Source organism: Erinaceus europaeus, chromosome 2 (genome assembly GCF_950295315.1).
Source record: "Erinaceus europaeus chromosome 2, mEriEur2.1, whole genome shotgun sequence".
In the NCBI taxonomy this organism is placed as follows: Eukaryota; Metazoa; Chordata; class Mammalia; order Eulipotyphla; family Erinaceidae; genus Erinaceus; species Erinaceus europaeus.
Window position 1 is genome coordinate 193442172 of NC_080163.1, and position 24453 is coordinate 193466624.

Sequence of the window (24453 nt, forward strand, 5' to 3'; positions counted from 1 at the left end):
GTCACATACTGGCATCCAAAGACCTGACTGCTTTGACTCTAATGTATGTTTGCTCTAAATTTCACAGGTTTCTCTGGGTCTCTGTTTTCCAGTTAAATACTGGGGACCACAGATGTCTGGAGGTCTTTGATCCCACCCCACCCCAGTTAAATAATGATGCTTGGGAAAGATTGCAGGGTGGGTGGTCTCTTCAAAGGCCTTCCAGGAGTGATGCAATGGTTTTTTTCACTGACACTTTAGCTTCTAAATGCTAATCAGATTGTCTTTTATGGTGTTAGTGTAAGGGTAGGATGTTTTCACTTAGATGCTTTTACAAAACTGATCATATTGTGAAAATGTTAAGGTATTTATTCTGTATGGTGGTCTATGCTTCTCTAGCACCATGGTCACAGCATCAATATTTTTCTATGAGCAAACTAAGCAATGTCAAAATTGAAGATCAAGAAAGAGGAGAGAACTGGACAAGGTGCTAAAGGTAGACATGTAAAGACAGCAAACTGGTACTTTATAGGAAACTCCCTTGTTAATTAGAAGAGAATTCAGTGACATGTAATATCTAACTTGGAAATTAATTCATAATTTATCATTCCACGAGAGTCTCCTTTCTGGCAAAACATTCTACTTTGTGAAACAACAATGAATAAGGCTCAGCTCTGAGTCTCAGAGAATAGGAAATGCTCCCAAATGAGAGAAAAAAGAAAGCAGGAGAGAGAAGAGAAGAGAAGAGAAGAGAAGAGAAGAGAAGAGAAGAGAAGAGAAGAGAAGGAAAAAGAAAAAGAAAAAGAGGATCCACTCTGTGTGGGAACCAGGAAGGATCAGGAGGGCTCTGCCAAGCCAGGGATATTTGAATTGAATCTTACAAGATTAATTCAGACGGATTGCAGCAAAGAAAGGGAGATGGGGTGTTTTTAGTTACAAGAGTGGATCCAAAGTCTGGAAGAATGAAGGTAATATATTCTAAGACTACTTCATAATGGATTTCAATATATGGTCGAATGGTGGCAAAGGAAACAGAAAGGCACCTGGGAAGAAGTTATTAAAAATTATATCAAACCAAGGACATACAGCCCCCTCAGATAACTTTGGGATTGAGGAAAAAAATGTAGATAAAGAAGTGAAGGCCACTGGGAACCACCGTGACAGAAGCTTTAGTCCCCACTGCACAGGAGGGCTGCAGACAGGGTCTGTGTCATTATTACTGCAGTATTTAATCTTTAGAAAGCTGGGGATACAGTTTGTTACAATGATGGAACTTGATTCAAATTTAAAAATTTTTATTAATCTTCTTTTTACTTGGGTAGAGAAAGAGAAACTTAGGTGGAAGGGAGAGGTAAATCGGGAGAAAGAGACTTGCAGCACTGCATCACTGCATATGAAGTTTCCCTCTTGCAGGTGGGGTGGGGGTGCTTGAATCTTGGTCCTTTAGCATGGGTGGTAGCATATGCACTCAACCAGGTGCACCAAATTTAAAAATTATAATGCACTTGGGTGAATGAAAACTCACTCATGGACCACCAATCTGTGACTTCTATCTGACATTCTGGATCAAGGTGGGACTAGGAAAGACTTTCACTTAAGTCCACTCAGCTAGTCTCCTGACGAGGACCAAAAACACCAGCATAGTCTGAACTTGCATTTTGGCAAAGCCCCAGATGATGATGATTATTATTGCTGCCATCAGTGTTATTTCTGGGGCTTGGTGCCTGAACAATGAATCCACCACTCTCTCCCTCTCTGTCTCTCTCCCTCTCTCTCTCTCCTTCCTTTTATTTGATAGAACAAAAAGAAACTAAGGAAGGACAGGGAGATAGGGAGAGAGACAGACAGACAGAGACAGAGAGATACTTGCAGCACTGCTTCGATGCTCGTGAAGCACCCCCCTCCCCCACTGGTGGGAACTGGAGACTTGAACCCAGGCTCTTGTGCATAGTAACATGTGTGCTCAGCCCAGTGCACCATGGCTCTGACCCCCAAATGATTCATTTGCACATGAAAATCTATGAAGCACCACTTTCTGTAAAGATTTTCAAATGTGACTGCAGAGAATCTCTGCAGGGACTTTATAAGAACCACCCCTCCCCACCTGCACGGGGGGGGGGGGGGGGGGGAGGGGGGCGAGGGTTGCCTCACAAGCAGTGAGGCAGGTCTGCAGGTGTCTTTCTCTCCCCCTCTCTGTCTTCCCTTCCTCTCTCCATTTCTCTCTGTCCTATCCAATAACAGTATCAATGGCAACAATAACAATAATGGCCTCCAGGAGCAGTGGATTCATAGTGCAGGCACCAATCCCCAGCAATAAACCTAGAGGGGGAAAAAAAAAAAACCAGCCTTTTCAGACCCTGCCCACCCTGTGACTCCCACTCTCCAGAGCAGCTGGCAAAGGCTGGCACAGCCTGTGGTGCACCTCTAGCCAGGTTCCTGTCAGGGATGTCTTGTTGCTGACTTGCAATAGGTCATAGTGTTTACACAGTGGAAAGACAGCAACTACAATTTAGAACTTGTTTGTTATTTGAGCAGCAATGCGATTTCCCTCTGAACTTAAAAGACACCATAAATGACAGGGGAGATAAAGTTTATTTGGAAACGTTCCATAGTTCCATGAATTACCCTCAAGTCAGAAGGTGCTACATCTGGTCTTTCCCTCAAAGTATTACTGAGCATGGAGGCAAGCCAGGTGCCTCTATAAAAATAGAGTCTCCATCCTAACAGCAATGCCTTTTGTTCCCTCACTTGAGTCACTCCCATGCTGGTCCCCAGAACTTCTTTCAAAATGGCGTCAGCAGGAATTGGGGTTATGTTGCAACTAGCATTGGAAGCCCAGACTGCCTTCTGCTCCCTGATCTCTTTGGCCGTGTTCCAGCCAAGAACTTGCCCTTGGTAATCATGAGGCCATGCGATTTACCCACCCTCAACTGCAGCCTGTTCCTCCTCCTTTATATCTGTCTTCAAAAGATCTAAAAGATCCTCTGAAGTCATTGAGCCTGTTCTGGTTTTGTCAGCTAAATTCAATACAGGTATCCCTCACTGAGTGATCAGGTCCATTCCAGAAACCCAGCTGATGAATTTGTCACTAAACAGTTATTTGTATCGCAGGCATATAGTACTATACTGGGAGTGTGTATGTCAACCATCTTTAGATAGTTTAATGTCCCTTTTGTGTCATCTATAACAAATAAAGATAATTAAAAATAAAAATTAAAAAATAAGAGTTTGAGATCTGGAAGTATGATGCTTCCAGTCTTGTGCTCATTCTCTGTCTCTCTCTCCCTCTTTTTGTTTTCTCTCAAGATTGCTTTAGAGATTCTAGGTGTTTTCTGATTCCAGATAAACTTTTTGTAATTGCTCTTTTCTCTTAAGGAAATTTTGTGTGGCCTTGATGGGGAGTGCATTAAATCTGCATATGGCTCTGGCAGAATAGTCAGTTCTTCATCTTCCTCACACTTCCTTTTATTTTACTGTGACTCCTGTAGTTTAATATGCAATGTTTTTTATCATTCATTTTTCAAAAAAAAAAGATTACTTATTTTTACGAGAGACACCGAAATACTGCTCAGGCCTGGCATATGGCAGGGATAGAGATTGAACCTGAGGCCTCTGGGGCCTCAGGTTCTGTGCTGCAGTGCTAAGCTATCTCTCCAAACCCTCATTGTTTATTAAGCTGGATAATGATTTAATTTGTTTATTATGATATTTGGGTCTTCAAACATGCATAACCACTCCACAGCTCTGGCCAAAACCTATTTCTTCTTTTTAACTTCAGTTAGACAAAGCCAAAGGGGAGGGGGAGGGAGAGGGAGAGAGAGAGACAAGACACTGAGAGAAGGAGGGACAACACAGCATCATTCCACTGCTCATGAAGCTTCCCCTGGTGCTGAGTCTGGTGCTCCTCTGTGGTACCTGGGCTCCAACCTGTGGTGAAGCCTGTGCTCTCCCAGTGAGCTCTCTCCAAGCTCTCATCATTCATTGCTACATATGGAATTTTTTTAAGGGAAAAATGGCTTTTTCATCTTTGCTGGTATGCAGAAGCACAACTAATGCTTCCATATGATCCATATCCTACTGTCCTCATCACATCTCTTAGCCTGGCTCTAGATTCCCTTTTTATTGTTTGTTTGTTTGCTTTTTCACTTATAATATTATGTAATCTGCAAAGCACACTAAATGCACCAGTGAAAGCACAAGGCTATCACTCAACACACAATTGTTTCCTTTGTGTCAACCTTCCCACTCTTTCCTTCTAGTAAATGTTAACTGGTGTTATAGTTCAAATGTTATTTCTGTTTTATTTAGTTCAACCACTTCTTTCTCTTATATCATATGAGGGAAACCATACAATGTCATCATTTTCACTCTGGCTTCTTTCACTAGGCATAATACACTCTACATCCACCTACCTTGTTGCAAGTTGCAGGGGTTCCCCTTTTTTAAAAAAAATATATATTTATTTATTTTCCCTTTTGTTGTTTTTTTATTGTAGTTATTGTTGTTGTTATTGATGTCATTGTTGGACAGGACAGAGAGAAATGGAAAGAGGAGGAGAAGACAGAGAGGGGGAGAGAAAGACACCTGTAGACCTGCTTCATCACCTGTGAAGTGACTCCCCTGCAGGTGGGGAGCCAGGGGCTCAAACCGGGATCCTTACAATCTTCTTGCGCTTCACACCATGGGTGCTTAACCCGCTGCACTACTGCCTGGCAGAAAGAAAGGGAGAGGAAAGGGGAGGGGGGTAGAGAGATAGAGGAGGGAGAGGAGACAGAGGAGAGAAATTCCATTCTCTATTCATTTCTTTAGAGAAGCTTTGGTCAGGACTCTCATTTCTTTGCTGATGATTCTGAAATCAGTACCTAACTATTCTCCTAAATCCTAACCTCTCACCAGATCTGAAAACTGAACATTTATTCATGGATAGCTGTTGAGTCTGCAGCCTGTCCTTAAACTAGAGCCTAACCTACTAAAACAGGAGTAGCAGCCCAACTTGGTGTTACCACTTCCCAGGTGTCTGCTGTGTTCACGAAGGTATGATGAGTGTTGAGGAATCTGTGACCTTGTGGAATAGCTGGGTTTGGGAGAAAGCCTTTACAGAAAAGAGAGAATTTAGGAGTGGGGTTTGCTGGTTGGCAAATACAATATTTGCTATGGGGACGTGATTTAATCTCCCTCTGCTCTGCTTTCTTTCCTTATTAAGCTTGAGAGAAACTGCTACCTGCAGGCTGCTGAGATCATGGATGGGCAGGCCCACAGGGCAGAAACAGGAAGGAACCTGATTGGGTTCACAGCTGCAAAGCCTGACTGTTGAAAACATTAGGTGCATTTGGGTGTAAAATTGATAGATGAATTACCACTGAGGAGGACAGGGGTTTGTTTTTGTTTTATGTTAACCCTGGAGCTTCACTGCTCCCAGTTCATCTCTTTGAGACACACACACACACACACACACACACACACACACACACACACACACGGAGGGGGAAGGGGAGAGAATGAAAGACACCACAGCACTGAAGCTTCTTCCAATGCAGTGGAGGCCAGTTTGAACCTGGATTATGTGCATGGCAAAATGAGTACACTACCCAGATGAGTTAATCTGCCTGCCCAAGAGAGTTCATAAACATTTTTTGTCAACACTAGGCCTCACCAATTAGAGCTGAGTTTTCCAGCCAGAGATAGACAGAGACATAGAGGGAGAGACATCACAGCCCCAAAGTTTTTCCCCGAGCAGTGAAGACAGGGCTCGCACCTGAGTCGTGCACACGCCAAAGAAAGACAAGCTTTTAAAAACTATTCCAGGGAGTCTGGCAGTAGCTCAGAGGGTTAAGCACACATGGTGTGCAAAGCACAAGGAGTGGTCTAAGAATCCCGGTTCAAGACCCCAGCTCCCCAACTGCTGGGGAGTCACTTCACAGGTGGTGAAGCTGGTCTGCAGGTGTCTGTCTTTCTCTTCCCCTCCCTGTCTTCCCCTCCTCTCTCCATTTCTCTCTGTCCTATTCAACAACAACGGCACCAATAATAACTACAACAATAAAACAACAAAGGGGATAAATAGATAACTATTAAAAAAATTTTAAAAAACTGTATTCCAATATAAGTGGTATCTCGAACACATATGAAACAACTATATATAATCTTGTCCACTCAGAACTTATTTTTTGTTAAAAAAAAAAGAGAATAATTGTCAGGAAAATATCTGTTTATTTTAGATGCTAATTGGTCTGTATTGCATGGTTGTAGGTTCCTGGATAGTTGCTCAAATTCTCTGTAGGCATCTGCGTGAATAGACAAGCCTATTTGACTGGAGAGGTGACTCACAAGGTAGAGTGCAAGCCTTGCCATGTGTTTGAGCCCCAGCACCACAGAGGAGGAGCTAAGCATCACTGGTGCTAAGTCACCGGTGCTGTGGTGTCTCTCCTGCTTTCTGTTTCTTTGTCTCTCTGTCTCTCTATGTGAATGATCAAGAAGCTTAGGAATATTGAAAGTGTTCACTGGCAAGGTCCCAACTCTATAAAAATTAAGCAAAAGAAATAAATGTCTGTCAGCAAGCAAACAGAATTGAGTCATGGGGCTGGGCAGTGGTATACTGTGTTCAGCACACTTATTACAATGCTCAAGGACCCAAGTTCAAGCCCCTGGTGCCTACCTGCACGGGGAAAGATTCATGAGTGGTAAAGCAGGGCTGCAAGTGTCCCTTTTTCCTATTTCCCTCTCTATACTCCCCATTTTTCCTATCTCCCTCTCTATACTCCCCATTTCTCCTATCTCCCTCTCTATACTCCCCATTTCCTCTCAATTTCTTTCTGCCTCTGTTCAGTAAAAGGATGGATGGATGGATGGATGGATGGAATATTAGAAAAATCAAGTGACATCTCTGGCCCCTATTAAACAGTGGGCAAATCACAATCACAAAGTCACAGTGCCAAAGGGATGAGGGCAGAGCATCCTGTAGACAGCAGTGGCAGAAATGTAGAGACTGCTTTTTGGTTTGTTTGTTTATGGCAACCTATCAGGGACCAGGAGATAGTTCATCTGGTAAGAGTGCACACCTCACGACGCATGAGCAGCAGGCCTAGGATCAAGCCTGGCACCATATAGAAGCACAGCTGAGGTGGGGGGGCTGTTCAGGGATGGTAGATCAGTGTTGGGGTGTCTTTCCATCTTTCTGCATATCCCTCTCTTCACTACCTCACTGTCTTTCCCCCTCCTTTCACTAAGAAAGATGAAGAGACAAAATGGCTTACTTAAGATTGATAGGCGGTAGTATCGTGTGTGCCGGACCCTGATGCCAAGTTAAAAACAAAACACACACACACACACACACACACACACACACACACACGAGCAAGGCAGTGGTGTATTCGCAGTTGATAATATGCATCATCATGCTCAGACTCGGGTTCCAGCCCAACCTGCAGGGGGGAGGCTTCATGAATGAAGACAGATGTGTCTCTGTCTCTGTCCCTGTCTCTCTCTTTCTCTCTCTCACCCCTTCTAAATTTGCCTCAGTCCTATAAAAAAAAAAAAGTCTACCAGAAGTGATGGATTCCTTGTACAGACACTGAGTCCCAATGATAAGCCTGGTGACGAGAGAGAGAGAGAGAGAGAGAGAGAGACAGAGAGGGAGGAAGGGAGGAAGGGAGGGAGGGGGAGGGGGAGAGAGAGAGAGAGAGAAAACAGGGGTCAGGTGGTAGTGCAGCTGGTGGAGTGCCCACCTTACAGTGCACCAGGACCCAGGTTTAAGCCCTTGGTCCCCAGCTGTAGGAAGAAGCTTCACAGGTGGTGAAGCAAGGCTGCAGGTGTCTCTCCTTCTCCTTCTATACCCCCATCTCTCTCAATTTCTCTCAATCTCTATCCCAAATAAATAATTAAAAAAGAAAACAGAATTACACCATGTGAATTGTTCACACTCTTATAAATCGCAGTGCTGGTGCCAGGAACTGAGTCCAGGAAATCTGCTTCTGTGTCAGGGATCTTACTCACAGAGGCTGCACAGGTGAGAAAAGCCTCTCTCTGCAATGCCTTAAGGCTTCACCACCAACTTTGACCCCGCTCAGTCACAGCTCTGACCACACAGCTCTGCCGCAAGGCTGTAGACACTACTTGGAAGCTGGGGGAGAAACTTCTGCAGTAAACAGTTGCCATGGTCTGGCCCTTTTCTCTAAACCTGTCACGAATGTGGCCTCCTGCAAGGTGACTCTCAGCGGCTCTGCCTGCCACTACACAGCCCAGAGACACACACACACTCTGAGGGGTCCATCATGGCTGGGCACAGAAACAGCTGTCCAGCTGTTCCACAGATTAAACCGCACGTGCAATTTTTCAAACAACTGCTTTCACTGAAGTACCCACAAACAGGAATTTATTTTGAACGAGAAGGAATTTTAGTGGATCGAAAATCTCATCTAAGTAGCCTTTTGAATTGGAACCAAGCAGTGGGGACATCGGGGTTTCTGAGGAAGAAATAGAGGCAATGCATTTTCAAGCAATCCATTTATTTATGTATTTATTTATTCTTTTATTTATTTTGCCTCCAGGGTTATCCCTGGGGCTCGGTGTCTACACTACAAACCCACAGCTCCTGGTGGCTGTTTTTTGTTTGTTTTTTAATTGGATAGGACAGAGAGAAAATGAGAGGGAAGGGGAAGCTAGAGAGGGGGAGAAAATACAGACACCTGAAAACCTGCTTCACTACCCCTGAAGCAAACCGCCCCCCACCCCGTGCAGGTGGGGAGCTGGAGGCTCGAACCCAGATCCTTGCATGGGTCTTTGTACTATGTGCACTTAACCCAGTGCTCTACCACCCTGTCCCCTTCGTTTTACTTTTCTAAAGAACAGAATCATGGAGCTTCAGAATAAGTGTGACTTTAGTGCTTATAATTGTTGTTGTTGTTCTTTCTTTAAAATTTTATTTATTTACTTATTTATTTTGGACAGAGACAAAAAGAAATTGAGAGGAAAGGGGAAATGGGGGGAGGGAAGGGGGTAGGGAGAGGGGGAGAGAGAGAGAGAGAGAGAGATCTGCTACATTAGTTCACTGATCATCCCCCCCTTGCAAATAGGGATCAGGGAACCTGACACACTGTAATGAATCAGCTCAAGTATGTGTGCGACCACCAGCCCCAATTTTTTGTTTTTACCATTTTTCTTCTTCTCTCATTTGTCCTTTACCATACCTATTCCCCTCTATTTCTCTTTATTTTTAAAGATGTTTCTATTCATTTATGAAGGAGACAGACAGAGAACTAGAGCACATCAGGTGCTACAGATCAAACACAGAACCTCATTCCTAAATATCTTGCATTCTACCAGGAACACTTTTGGTGTACTACATTTGCACACAACCCTTAGATCAGGGATATTGCACTGGAAGCAGTGGGAATACAAGAAATACACTTTGCATTGCACATAGTGAGAGGAGTTTCAATAAGGTAACCACACCTGGTGGTTTCAGCAGGCCAGTGGGAAGCCAGCCCTGGTGTGACCTATAAGAGAAGGGGAAATCAGGAGTTGGGCAGTAGCACAGTGGGTTAAGCGCACGAATGGCCATGAAAGACCCGTGAATTTCACAGGCAGGAGGCATGATGCATAAGGATCCCGGTTCGAGCCCCCGGCTCCCCACCTGCAGGGGAGTCCCTTCACAGGCAGTGAAGCAGGTCTGCAGTGTCTACCTTTCTCTCCCCCTCTCTGTCTTCCCCTCCTCTCTCCATTTCTCTCTGTCCTATCCAACAATGATGACATCAACAACAATAATAATAAAAATAAAAAAACAACAAGAGCAACAAAAGGGAATAAATAAATAAAATATGAGAGAGAGAGAGAGAAGGGGAAATCTGTATGGAGAGAGAGATCTTCCCAGGTCCTATGGGATGCTCTCTTGCCAAGCTTTTCTCTGCACCTTGATTTTATTTCTGTACAGTCTCTACATCATAACTCAATAAAGGAAGATTTGCAAATCACATGGGCCCCAGAGGGAACTGCTCCTTTTACTTTTAAGATAATCTGGTGTTTGCTCTTTTTAAGTGAGATGAGCAAACACGAGATTATTTTACTTGTACTTAGTACTTCAGAAACAAAGCATGGAAAGGGAAACAAAGGGTGAAGTATGTGATGAATTGTAGCAAAGCTAAGCGCTCTGGCTCTGGACTAGGGGGAGTTGAAAGGGGCAAGGGTGTAGGGTATCCAGTGCAGATATCTATCAAGGAGAGAGAAGGGCAGGGGTATACTGCATAATGGCTATGCAGAGACTCTCATGCCTGAGGCACAGAACCAAGTCCAAGGTTCAATCCCCCACAACACCATCAGTCAGAGCTAAGCAGCCCTCTAGCAAAGAAAAGACAAGGGGGGGAGGAGAGATAAACTGTAGCCACATGTCAACACTTATCCTGTAAGACATTATTTCCCCAGTAAAATAATTTTAAACGGAAAGTAAAAAAAAAAAAAAAAAGAAAAGAAAGAAGGAAAGGATGAAAGAAAGAAAGAAAGAAAGGAAGAAAGAAAGGAAGAAAGAAAGAAAAGGAAAAGGAGGATGTTACTTTGGTTCCTTCTCCAGGAACCCCTGGGGGCTGCTGGACACACCAGACTTGTATCTCCAGAGAGGTTCACTGAGTCATTCATTTCTTTTCAATTTAGCTGTGAAAATCTCAAGTTTCTGGAAGAGCAGTTCCCAGTGATATACTTGCCAAGTTATTACAATAACAATGACAGGAATTTCTTGTCAGATAAGGATGAGCCTTGGGTAGTTATCTAAATTGGGTTTGCTTTTTATCCTTGACAGGTTTTAATAGTCTGTCTTGCAGTAAACAATCACCTCTTTGTTGGTGAAGCAATTTTGTGTGGGCTCCCATCTTTTCTTTTCTAGAGAGGATCTACAGAAAGAAAAAAAAAACCAAGGGAGAAAAATACTCATGTTTTTTGAGTGTTAGATAATCTTGACTCAGATGTTACTGAAAGGTTTAAAGCTAACAACATGGGGGGCTGGGATTTGATTGCCCTTCTTTAATAACCTTAAGGAAGCCTCTCACAGAAAAATCTCTGGGCAAGAGCCAATAGCTTATACTCACCCATTTAGATTCTGTCTTCTCTCTCTCTCTCTCTCCCTCTCCCCCTTCCTCTCCCCCTCCCTCCCTCTCCCTCTCTCCTTTTCCCTCTCCTTTTCCTTCTCCCTCTCCTTTCTCTTCTCTCCTCTCCTCCTCCTCTCTCTCTCTCTCCCTCCCTCCCTCTCCCTCTTCTTTCCCCTCTCCTTTTCCTTCTCCCTCTCCTTCTTTCTCTCCTCTCCTCTCCTCTTCTCTTCTCTTCTCTTCTCTTCTCTTCTCTTCTCTTCTCTTCTCTCTCTCTCTCTCTCTCTCTCTCTCTCTCTCTCTCTCTCTCTCTCCCTCCCTCTCCCTCTCCCTCTCCCTCTCCCTCTCCCTCTCCCTCTCCCTCTCTCTAACCTGTAATGGCAAAGGACAGCACTATGGAAATTTATTACTTTTAAGTTCCTGAAATAAAGCAGTAAATCAAAACTGACTACTGGTTACTCCTAGGCTATTTTAGAACACATTGTACTATTGACTGAATTTGAAAAGGACAAGGACTGGAGCTCTGTGCAGGGAGAGGATGTGGCCTCTCTGCTAAGACAGGTCTAGCACAGTAGGATTTTAGGTCAAGTGGCCACAGGACCAATTTATGGGCACGTTACCTTGGTAACAAAAATACTGAAAAACAACATTTCCTATGAGCACAATAGAAAGTGTCCCATATAGAGTACATTTTTCTTGCTACTTAAAGGCAGGTTCTTGCACAAGAACCATCAGCATACCTTAGAACTTTGTTAGCATAGAGCTCACACTGCATCCCTGACCTTGTGTTTTAACAAAATTTCTCAGAAGACCATTGTATTTTTTTTTCTTTTTTGTCTCAGAAGGTAGCAGAGATTATTTTGGCCATTGTTAAAAAGACCACTGGGCCCTTTTCATTAACAAACAGACTGGCTAAATATTTGTCTTGGACTGTCTGTTATCCCACAGAGACAGTTACTACAGTAACAGAGATTTATGCTATTAGAGTCTATTTCTCCAATCATCTTTACAGCAAAGAGGGTGTAGAATTTAAGACCTTCTCAGCATGATTTTCTGATGGGCAAAATTCAGCTGATCTAAATTAAGTGGGTGAACATTTCCTCCAGTTAGATAGACCTTTATGAAATCCACTACTCTGATTTTGATTAATATACCCTAGATTGTTGGGTGCCTTTTCCTCCCTTTCTACATATGCCAAGTTTTCCAGATGAAATCTGTGGGATGTTATTGTCCAAGTTCATGATTTACAGACATCTTCATATTTTTTTAATATTTTATTGGTTGATTGAATGGATTGAGACAGAGAGAAATCAAGATAGAGAAGATATATATATATATATATATATATATATATAGAGAGAGAGAGAGAGAGAGAGAGAGAGAGGGAGAGAAAGAGAGAGGGGAAGACCTGAGCCCCGCTTCAGTGCTCACAAATTTTTCCTCTGCAGGTGGGGAGCAGGTCCTTGTGCATGGTAATATTTCTGCTCAACCAGGTGCATCACCACCTGGCCCCTCAATACAGCTGCTATTTATCTTTTTGTTCAACCAATTTTTAGTAACTTCCTAGAATATGCTAATTACCACATGAAACTCATTCAAAGCTGTGACCAACATCTAGTATGTATTATGTAAAAGTCTTAAGGAGAGCTATCAGATTTCCTGGAAAATCTAAGTCATGCTCTGTGACTTGAGTTTTGTACTCAAGGTAGAAGTGGTGAGAATAGAAACTGAGAAGCAGAGTTATTACTACTCTGGTAGTGAAATTCAGATAGGGAGTTGCAACGTACTAAGGAGTGGTGAAATCTTTTTTGGTAAATCAAGAAGAACAGTTTAAAAGAACGTGAACTTTAGAACAGAAAGGAAATCAAGGGACATTTACATAGACATCCGGCTATGAATATACATAAGTGTGTATACATCTACACTTACTCTTTCCCAGATTCCTTTGTTGCCAATTTTCAGATATCCCATCCGTTTCCCCAACTATCCAGGGATAGTGTGACCGCGCCCTGACCTTAAGCCAGGATTCAGTTCAGAAAAGCTGACCTGAACTTAACCTTCACAATCCCTCTTCTTGCTGAATGCAGCTCTCACACTTTCCTGATTCTAGACAGTGCTTCATTTTGTCTAGTTTCTCTTCAGTTCCAATTGAAGTACATAACTCAGTTTATACTCCACCAAAAGCCATGTGTTAGAAGGTAAAGCCTCTAGGAGCTGTTAGGTCAAGGGAGTAAAGTTCTCAAAAGAAGAGATGCTGCCACTAAAGGCCCGGCCCTTTACTCCACACAAGGATGCAGCCACAAGTCTGCTGTCTGGAATCTGTTGCAGCCACAAGTTTGCAGTCCCTGGATCTGTTGCAAGCAGTCAATCAGTCTAGGTTTCACCCTATATTTTGCCTGCCTTCCTTCCTTCCTTCTTTCCTTTTCTTTTTTTTCTGCCACCTATGAGTGATGTCATCCAGCTTCCCCCCTCCATCTTATATTTCTTCATTTTTGTGAGACCAGAGCTCTGGCATATGGTGGCACTAGGGATTCATCCAGTGATCTTGACTACATTTAACTTTTTTTTTCTATTCTCCTACTATAGAAAATGATTGAGAGAAATTAAGTAGGAACCAGGATTTGGTAAATCTGTTCATTCACAGCTGCTTGTGTTGTCACAACTTATGTTGTTATGTTGTAAAAAAAAAAAAAAATGAAAAAAACCCCAGGATATTTACAGATTAGGTTGGATGAGACAGAATGCATCTCTTGCTTGAGTATGTATTATTTTATTTTTTGGCACAAAAAATTAAGCTAATGTTGTGCCAGGCTGTTTTATAATGTGTTTGACCATTGTTTTAAATACTGACTGTGCAAGTAGTCTTCATTTGTGAAATTGCAAACGTCTATTCATGCTGCTTCTTTTACCAGCCTTGGAACAATTACTTCATAGAGTAGTTATCATCACTGGATATTTTTCATGCAATTAGATCTCATTATGCCATCTTATAAGTTAATTGTTTTTATCTTTTCTACATTTGAATGCTGTTATTTTCTTTCCTTCTTTCTTTCTAAGTAGCTATTACACTAAGGTGAAAATAGACCCTGGACAAACTATTTACAATTCCTAAGCATCACTTTTAAAGATAGAGAGATCCTGTCTCTTTGCAAATCACTGATATCTGTAGTAGAAGGTGAGCAGGAGAGACCTGTCCAGAGCAATAGGTTCACATTCTAGAAAATAAAGTTGTATAAGTAAGCTAAGGATGTGAGTGGAAGACAACAAACAGTTGCTTCTAATTCAGTGGAGCAACTAGCGTTGCTTCTTATGTATGAGCAGAGAAATGGATGTAAAGCCAGAGGCTAGCAGTAATCAGAGACTTTGGGCTATGCCATTCTAAAGTTAGCCTTGTACACAGAAGGAATGCAGACCAGAGAGTACTCCGTTTTAGGAAATTTTTCTTCCCCAGAGATATCAAAACAGAAGTAGATAAAAATGTTTGCATGGCTATATCAGCTGGGGCCCTATTTGGGGAGTCCTGAGAATCACAGACATAATGGGCCTAGACCTCAAATAAATCCCTTTCTCCATTGTTACCAGTCATCTTTATCAGAAACAACAAAGCAGACCCCTTTGTGGATCCCCATAGGACCTTGCCCTCAATTTGGATCAACAACGGTAGAGAATGTTCCATCCTCCAAAGGGAGGATGGACAACATACTCTATGCTACACCTGAGGAAGATGGATCGATACTGGGGCAGCTTGTAATGTTCCTACTCATGATCACAGAATGTGAGCTCAGATCTACAGGGATGCAGAGGTGTCATAGGCTCCTAAGCTGACCCCATACCAAATATGGGCCCCATACCAAATCAAATTGATGGGGTTTACAGTCAACAAAATTTATACTCCTTCCCCATATTAGGGAGCTACTCTCTTCCCTGATCCAGCTTTCTGGTCCTTTTCCCAGCCATGACATCACCTCCCCAGACAATACCTTGGATCCACCTGCATATCAGATTTCAGGCTCAGAGAAAAAACAAACAAACAAAAAACTAGTATAGCTACAGGCCCTTTTGAATTTAACTAAAATATGCCTACTAGCTATCTAGAAAATGGAGGACCCCCCCAACTCTTCATCTGCACTATTCTAGCCCTTAGGTCCATGACTGGTCAACAATTTGTTTGGTTTTGTATGTTAACTCTCTTTTCAGCCACCAGGTTCCAGATGCTAGCATGATGCCGACCAGACTTCTCTGGACAGATGATCCCACCTATGTGTCCTGGAGCTCTGCTTCCCCAGAGCCCCACTCTACTAGGAAAAGAGAGAGGTAGGCTAGGAGTATGGATCAACCAGTCAACACCCATGTTCAGCGGGGAAGCAATTACAGAAACCAGACCTTCCACCTTCTGCATCCCACAGTGACCTTGGGTCCATACTCCCAGAGGGTTAAAGAATAGGAAAGCTGTCAGGGGAGGGAATGGGATACAGAGATCTGGTGGTGGGAACTGTGTGGAGTTGTACCCCTCTTATCCTATGGTTTTGTTAATGTCTCCTTTTTTAAATAGATAAAAAAAAATTAAAAATTGTTTACATGGCTATAGGCAGTACCTGATGACTAAGTGACTTAAGAGAAGGCAATGTTCTGGAAGGTTGCTGGAGCTTCAGAGCAGCCCTGTGAAGCTGGAGGGATGGACCTGCATTAGGTAGGGATCAAAGGTTCTCAAGCAACAGTGCCTAAGCAGCTATCTGTTAAAAATTGGACATCTAGTGATCCTTGAGCCTCACCACCTCACACCTCCCATCTTTGTTGCACGTTGTTAACAGAGGACAAAGGGCAAAGCCCTTACTATCCTGTTTTCCCTAGTCTGACCACTTATTTAACCTGTTCACATGGGGGCTAGTTCATGTGCCACAGGAAATGGTGTTAAAAGGATATAAAAGTGGAGGCTGCAAAATAATCACAATAGGAGAAAGGGTCATTCCAGGCAGGCTTTGAGAAATGACAGCTCTGATGCTGAAGTCAGGTAATCCCATAAAAAATTTAAACAAATAAAAAAAAAAAAAACAGGAAGGACACCCCCAGAAAATAGTGCCCTGTGCAGGGAAATCTAGTTTTATCTCGGTTTTTTAAAAGCTATTTATAGGATGAAGTATCACAGATGTCACATTCTTAAAAATCAACAACAAACAAGAAACCTCAGCAACCCCTACAATTCATCTGGAGTGTAGAAGGAGCCACCACCATGGGTAGGAGAGAGATTACCAGAGGCCAGAAGTGAAAAAGAAAGGGAAGGCCAAAGGGTGAGACATTCAGTAAAGGGAAGGAAAAGATGGACTCTTCCATGACAATTTTGCCTCAGTCTTCTAAACCCTGTAAAATGTGCTTTCCAAATTTAAAAGGGAAAGGTAGTACTGTTTATAAAATGAAAATAGAAATCTATGGTAAATGAGCAGTTGTTTGAATAAATACAAAAAAATATCTTGTCTAAGCCCCCTTTTATCTTTCTTTTAAATTTATTTTTTATTTAAAAAAGGATAAATTAACAAAACCATAGGGTAGAAGGGTACAACTCCACACAATTCCCACCACCCAATCTCCATATCCCAACCTTTTTTTCTTTTTTTATGGAAATAATGGTTAAAGGACAGTTGTTGACACATGGGTACAGGTTCTTATCTCCCTTCGAATGCTGTCTGCACACCCTTCCCATCACCAACCCAAGTCCCTCTTCACCATCCTGCACTGGATACCCTCCACCCTCCTTCTGTCTCCCCTTGGTTCAGAGTCCCTTGCTTTGCTTCAACACATCAGCATCTGAAGTTTCATCCTGTACTTCCCTTTTATTGCCTATACCTAATTTTCTTTTTAAATCTTCACTCTAGATAAATTGCACAGGGGTGGGGACTTAAGGGATGTTACCAGAGAAGTACTCTTAGGACTTTCTCATGGAGTTGGCTGGGGAAAATGTCAGAAGCCATGAGTTGGGCAAATGCTATCTGGATTTCATATAAAGGGTGATATGACAGATTACAGAGCTATAGTTCCGTGTGCAACACCTGACTGGACAGTTACGCAGATGATTTGTGATCATGTAGATGAGAAAACTGCCACCTGGGCTGGGCACATAAAGCCAGGGTGACACAGGTGGGGGAGGGGGAGAACCAGAGCCAGGAGGCTTGGGCCCAAACCCTCATTCTGTCAATAAAATGCTGCTTGGACATGAGCAAATCACTTAATTCTTCAAGCTTTAGTGTTTTTATTTGGAAAATAACGTTGTAGAACTAGACATCCATTACTAAGCAATTTAGGCACGGCACTCTATCAGCAGCAAATGTACCCCATTCATCTCAATTCTTTTAATCAGACTGTCTGATGATTTAAAAAAAAAGACTGGCATTTATTAAAGGGCACACTGTGTTCTGGCTGTTTATGTGATTTTTTAAAAAAAATCTTATTTATTTATTATCCCTTTTGTTGCCCTTACTGTTTTACTATTGTTGCTGTTATTGATGTCATTGTTGTTGGAGAGAGAAATGGAGAGAGGAGGGGAAGACAGAGAAAAGGAGAGAAAGATGGACACCTGCAGACCTGCTTCACCACTTGTGAGGCGACTCTCCTGCAGGTGGGGAGTTGGGGGCTCGAACCAGGATCCTTATGCCGGTGCTTGTGCTTTGTGCCATGTGCACTTAACCTGCTGTGCTACCACCTGACTCTCTGTTTATGTGATCTTATGGAACATCCACACAGGTCCTGTGGCAAGTGGATATTGATTCCCTTCTTAAAAATGAAGAAACTGAGACTGTGAATGGCTAACAGATCAGATGAGTCAGGACCAAGTATCCTCACTGATATCTGGGAATCAATTGACAAATGACAAATCTCACATGCCGTTTTCTGAGTGAGATGGATACATTTCCGATAAATGACAATACAATGAGAGAAAAATGACAATGGTACTACTATAGTCGTTCATTTGGGTAGTATGAACAGTTTGTCCACAACTGTTGATAATGGATCTGTGCCCATTTCCTGGATAGTTTCTTCTGGTATTGCTATTTCGACCTGTTCGACTTTTAAAATAAATAATTTCGCTTAAAGAATAGAAGGGTTCTGCATCATTAAAAAAAAAAAAAAAGCAAACCTTGGAATACAGAGATGGCATAATGATTATCCAAAAGAATTCCATGCCTTTGGCCCTAAACTCCCAGATTCCATGCCCAGCAATAACATAAGCCAGAGCTGAACAGTGCTCAGGTCTCAGTTCTGGTCTCTGTCTCTCTCTTTCTCTGTATCTCTCATTAAAATAAATAAATAAAAACTTAAAACAATGGGAAAATATCTAGAAAATTTATATGCATATTCATTTATTCAGATACCACACCCAGAACAGGATTTGAGACAAGTTGATTGATTTACAGTATAATCAGTACTCAAGTAGTAAAATGTGTAAGTACTAAAGCACGTTCACACACTTAACATCTAAATTACCTTGTAGGACAAAGAAATGCCTCAATTTTTAATAAGTTGCAATTTTGGGAAACAGGTGTAGAGAACAGGAATGGCAATTGGAAAGAAGTGGCAATTGACACGTGTACTGCTACTTGGAACTTCTGAGAAGGACTGGAGAGGGAGCATTTAGAGTAACTTCAATATACACTTTTGTCCTTAGTCATGGGTGCTAAACAAATCTTGGGTTAACAGGAGATTGCTATGGATTCTATTTCAAGTTGATTTCATGTTCAGCTGAAACCAACTTGGAAATCTTAACAGAAGTAACTGCTATAAAGTTCAGTCCTAGCCAGAGAAGGTGGTGTTTAAACCTAGGAAGGCAGAATAGTCCCAGAGTCACTGTCTTGGCCAAACCACATTCTGAAACTAGTGGGTTTTGTCTCTTTGTTTTCTCATCCACAAAGTTACCCAGGAAAGAAAGTCTAGAAGGAGGCATCCGGGGAGATAAATAAATAAATAAAATAAATCTTAAAAGTATGTCAGGTAAGAAACTTAACATGAAAAGACTTCTGGAGTGATGTGAATGTTTTTTTCAGATACCAGAAGAGGTACTATATGAAAAGACAGTAGGTTAATTCTAAAAGTACACCCAGAAGTGTGTAGAATAATGAAAAGCACTTTCCCAGTGAGAACCTTTCTGAAGTTGAGGTCACCTTCTAGAGGTGAGCAGCTAGCCTCCCAGTGACACATTCTATACAATTCAGTGAATGTTTAAGTGCCTTCTCTGTGCCATTTTAATGCTTTTTATTCATTAAAGGAAACAGAAATCTTCACTCTTCAGAGTGTTTACATTCTAGTCAGGGTGGGGAAACTTCCAACACTAGGTAAAACAGACAAATCAGCATACCCTACCTATATTGGAAGATGAAGTTCCTATTAAAAAAAAAATCAGAGAAAATGAACAGTAGGAGGAGGCTGAAAGGGACTGGGTCAAGTTGCAATACAGATTTGATTGTCAGAGTAGGTAGTTTTAAGTGGAGAAGGTGACATCTGAGCAAAAATTTAAAAAATAAAAATAAGACCTGAGGTGAGGATGTGGGGGTGACAACTCGGGAAAGCATTTCATAAGGGAAGAAAAGCCATGCAAAGGCCTATGGTAGGAGTGTGTCAGCAAAAAGGCCTCCTGTTGTAGATATTTAAGCAGAGCATGGCAAAACATTTGAGAGAGAAGGTGAGAAAAGGATTTTTACTCTTAAAGAGAACTTGAACCTCTTGCCTTCAGAAGTGTTTTGCAACTCTTTGTGCTTCAAGGGGCATATGATACTTGTGATACTCTGATAGTTCTGATAAATTAATCTGCTGGCAATGAGGAGGGCTGAATCAATGTAAGGATGTCACATCAAGGATCATGAGTACAAACAGTAAAGGGGTAGGGCATATCACATACAACATAAACCTTTAAAAATACTGGCAATTCATTAAGGTATTTTTAAATCTTTAGCAAGCCAAGTGAAGAATGTTTGCAGGCCATATGTTGCCTGGGAACCATCAGTTGGAGACCTTAGAGACCAGTTACAAGTAACATGGAGCCACTCAAGAGACTTGGGAAAATGTGGACATGGACCCTGTAACAACAATTAACTTGTAAAGTGACGTTTCCCTTAGTAAAGTGATATTGAAGTTGGAAAAGTAATAAAATGGTGCCATCTGGACATAAAATCTTATGCAGGAAGTCCAAGGAGAAGGAAATATTAAAGAAGATACCTGGGAGTCTCTATAATATGACCAGCAATGAAAAGGGAAGAAAAGAAACAAAAGTTACTCTGTTGTGTATACTGATGACCAGTTCATACTGAGTACTCGTTCTCAAACAAATTCACAGTGATTTTCTTTTCCCGGATATTGTCAATGACCAGACACTTACTTCCCCTTCTCATTTTCTTATTATGAGTTTAGAAATGTGGGATCCAGTCATCATTCAGTGCAAATTTCTTCTCTTATTTTGTGTTTAGCATGTACTTGTAGTCATAAAACATCTGAACAGAGACTCAGAACAACTTCAGTCCTTATAAGGAATGCTAGTCCTTGTTGGTTAACTTGTCCTATCCCCTTATTACAGGTGCCTTCATATGCAAGATGGTGCCCTTTGTCCAGTCCACGGCCATCGTGACAGAGATTCTCACTATGACCTGCATTGCTGTGGAAAGACACCAAGGAATTGTGCATCCATTTAAAATGAAGTGGCAGTATACTAATAGAAGGGCCTTCACAATGCTTGGTGAGGCCATGGGCCTGCCAGGGGCAGCTTTAATAACATTCTTTCTGGCAGAACAAAGCAGAAAATCCTTCCAAGTTAACCATATTTATAATCAAGAATCAATTTTCAACTATTGGGTTGTTGGGAAAGTCATGATGCATTTTTGCATAGAGAAACATGGAAGAATACATCATGACTTTTCCTACAACACAACAGTTTATGTGTGGAGCTAAGTGCTTGAGGGTTCCTACCTTTCCACTCCCTCCTTCCTCCTGCACTTTCCTTTAGGTCTCTCCCAGCACTGAAAACCTCTCACTTCAGACTGACATCCTCAGCTTTTCATTTCACCATCTGCTACTGATCTTAGATGACCTATTGAGTGTAGCTTGACCATGACCATGTTAGTGCTCATTAGGTTTGTAACTATCATCCCAAGATTAGAAGCCTCTCAGTTAATACGCTTTTCTGACGGTAGGTAGATGCTGACAGAGAAAGAGAGATGGCATTAGAAGAGTGGAGAATAGGAAACTGAGGAAGGTTGGTTCCTCCTGTGGTGAATACATGGGGAGAAGGTCAAGGGTCCAAGAAATCAGTTTGCAAGTGCTGGAGATTCCTAGCAAAGACAAACTCTTGCCACTTCATGACTCTGCTTCAGGCTTCTCTGAATCCTCAGCTTCCTACAGTTGTTCTGGAATCAGCAAATCATGAAGAGCATGTACCTAGTGATAAATGACACACTTGAAGCAATGGCCTAAAGCCTTCAGGGCTAAATGGAAGTTCTCTCTCCACTCTCTAATTATAATTGAACCACTAAAAATCTTAATGTGCTTCACAGTGGTCTGAGTGTAGTACAGCTAAATAATCAGAGGTGACAGGTAGCAAATGATGTGATCATCAGAGAGCAATTTCTACTAATATCTCATTTGAGAGAAATAAGTAAATGTTTAACTCCTGCTATAAGAATTTAACCAGCAGGTTATAGCAGAATTACAGGATGAACCCTCAAAGGCTTTTGAATGCCAACCTCATTTAAAATAGTTCAACATGAATAGATAAACCAACAGGAAGAAAATGCTAGGTTCAGTTAGTTTCAAATTTATGTCACATACTCCCTATATAGAATTCAAAGACCTCTTAACTTTTAATAATTGAATCCTTCCATCATCAAAATATCTGAACACAGTGCATGAGTGTGGAAAGAAGGCAAGAAAAGAAATGCACAAGGAGGGGAGTTATTGAAAAGGAAGAGAAAATGTTTTAACATCTAAAAGCAAAATTGGTAAGAGCAGACTAGGTAGTTTCTATCTAGGCAGAAAAGCTTTCAAATAAGCTCCAGGATAATGGGTTTTAAATCAAGTAAATTAATCTCCCCATGGGGGGGGGGGGGGTCATGCAGTTTACTGCCTGCTGACTCCCTCTTATGCCTGGAGAAAGAGTTGTATCTCTTATCTTCTTTTAGCTGGGAATGTTTTTCCTGCTGGTGCTAGCCAGCAGAGATGTTAGGGCTTCTTTCCAGGAAGTGTCACAAGTTATATCAGCAGTTGTTATTTAACCTTAGGCCTTGCATTCCTGAGCAGATGGTGGACCCAGAGATACTGGCAATGAACTAGGCCAATTAGCCTAAATTTGTCCAGGATTTCTACTAAAGATTAGAACAAATGATTGGACATAAAGTAAAATGAGAGTGCATAGGAAACATAGTAAGATACTGATTGAACAAGAACAGAAGAGAAAATAAATCATGAATCCTATATCTTAAAACATAACAATATTCTATAGGCAGTGCCAATTCATGCACCTTTTTTTTAACTCTCATATTAAATAAATAGTGATTTATATGACTGAAAATTGATAGGAGTGTACATAAATACCATTCCCACCACCAAAAGACTGTGTCCCATCACCCCCCCTCCCCCCCGCCATGAAGCTGAACATCCACCCTCACCCTCCACCCAGGGTTTTTACTTTGGTGCCCTACTCCAAATTCAGTCAACTCCTGCTTTGAATTTCCCTTTCTGTTCTTCTTTCTCAACTTCTGTTTATGAGTAGGATCATTACCATACTCGTCTTTATCTTTCTGACTTAGCTCACTTAACATAATTTCTTCTAGCTCCATCCATGATGCGTCAGAGAAAGTGGGTTCATTGTTCTTGATAGCTGCATAGTATTCCATTGTGTATATATACCACAGCTTTCTCAGCCACTCATCTGTGGTTTGGCACCTGGGTTGCTTGCAGGTTTTAGCTATTATAAATTGTGCTGCTATGAACATAGGTGTACACAAATCTTTTTGGTTGGGTGTTAGGGATTCTTTGGGGCATATCCCCAGGAGAGGAATTGCTGGGTTATATGGAAGGCCCATGTCTAGCTTTGTGAGAGTTCTCCAGACTGCTCTCCACAGAGGGTGGACCAATTTACATTCCCATTAGCAGTGCAGAAGGGTTCCTCTTCAAAATTTACTGCTGCTGTCCTTTTTGATGTATGCCATTCTTACAGGACTGAGGTGGTATCTCAATGTTGCCTTAATTTGCATTTCTCTGACAATCATATGTTTGTTAGCCTTTTGGATATCCTATGTAGTAAATGTTTTGTTCATATCCTATGCCCATTTTTGAATGGGGTCATTTGCTTTTTTGTTGCTACGTTTGCTGAGCTCTTTGTATATTTTGGTGATTAGTCTCTTGTCTGATGTATGGCATGTGAAGATTTTCTCCCATTCTGTGAGGGGTCTCTTTGTTTGTGTGATAGTTTCTTTGGCTGTGCAGAAGCTTTTCAATTTGATGTAGTCCCATTGGTTTGTTTCTGCTTTAGTCTTCCTTACAGTTGAGTTTGTTTCATCAAAGATGTCCTCGAGGTTTAGGTGGGAAAGTGTTCCACCAATGTCTTCCTCTAAGTATTTGATAGTTTCTGGTCTAACAACCAGGTCCTTGATCCATTTGGAGTTTTTTTTTTTTTTTTTTTCCTGGTGAGATAAGGTGGTTCAGTTTCATTCTTCTGCATGTTTTAACCCTGTTTTCCTAGCACCACTTATTGAAGAAGAGCCTCCTTCCTCCATTTAATACTTTGGGCCCCCTTTTCAAAGATTAGATGTCCATAGGTGTGGGGGTTTAGTTATGGGCTTTCAATTCTGTTTCACTTGTCTGTGTGCCTATTTTTGTTCCATTACCAGGGTGTTTTGATGATGATGGCCTTATTATATATTTCGAGATCTGGGAGTGTGATGCTTCCATTTCTGTTTCTTTTCCTCAAGATTGTTTTGGCAATTCTAGGTGTTTTCTGGTTCCAGACAAATGACTGTAGTTTTTGTTCTATTCTCTTAAAGAAGCTTGTTGGAATTTTGATAGTTATTGTGTTAAATTTGTATATGGCTCTGGGGAGAATATTCATTTTGATGACATTCTTCCAATCCATAAGCATGGGAGGTCTTTAGATTTCTTGGTATCATTTTCTATTTCCTTGAATAGTGATTCACAGTTTTCAGTATACAAGTCTTTCACTTCTTTGGTCAGCTTTATTCCTAGGTATTTTATTGATTTTGTTGCAACAGTGAATGGGAGTGATTTCTGGATGTCTTCTTCATATTTAATGTTTGCATACAGAAATGCCACTTATTTTTGTACATTGGTTTTGTAGCCTGACACCTTGCTATATTTTCTAATAACTTGCAGTAGTTTTCTGCTGGATTCTTTAGGTTTTTCTATGTATACTATCATA

The 24453-nt window shown here is 41.6% G+C and overlaps 1 protein-coding gene across 1 annotated transcript in view; it reads left to right on the forward strand.

The window, feature by feature from the left end:
- Positions 1–24453, forward strand: part of QRFPR (pyroglutamylated RFamide peptide receptor) — a 39335-nt gene that overhangs the window by 1673 nt on the left and 13209 nt on the right. Inside the window, exon 2 of the mRNA XM_007532267.3 lies at positions 20602–20760. Coding sequence (XP_007532329.2) covers positions 20602–20760 — 159 coding nt within the window. The remainder of the gene's footprint in view (positions 1–20601; positions 20761–24453) is intronic.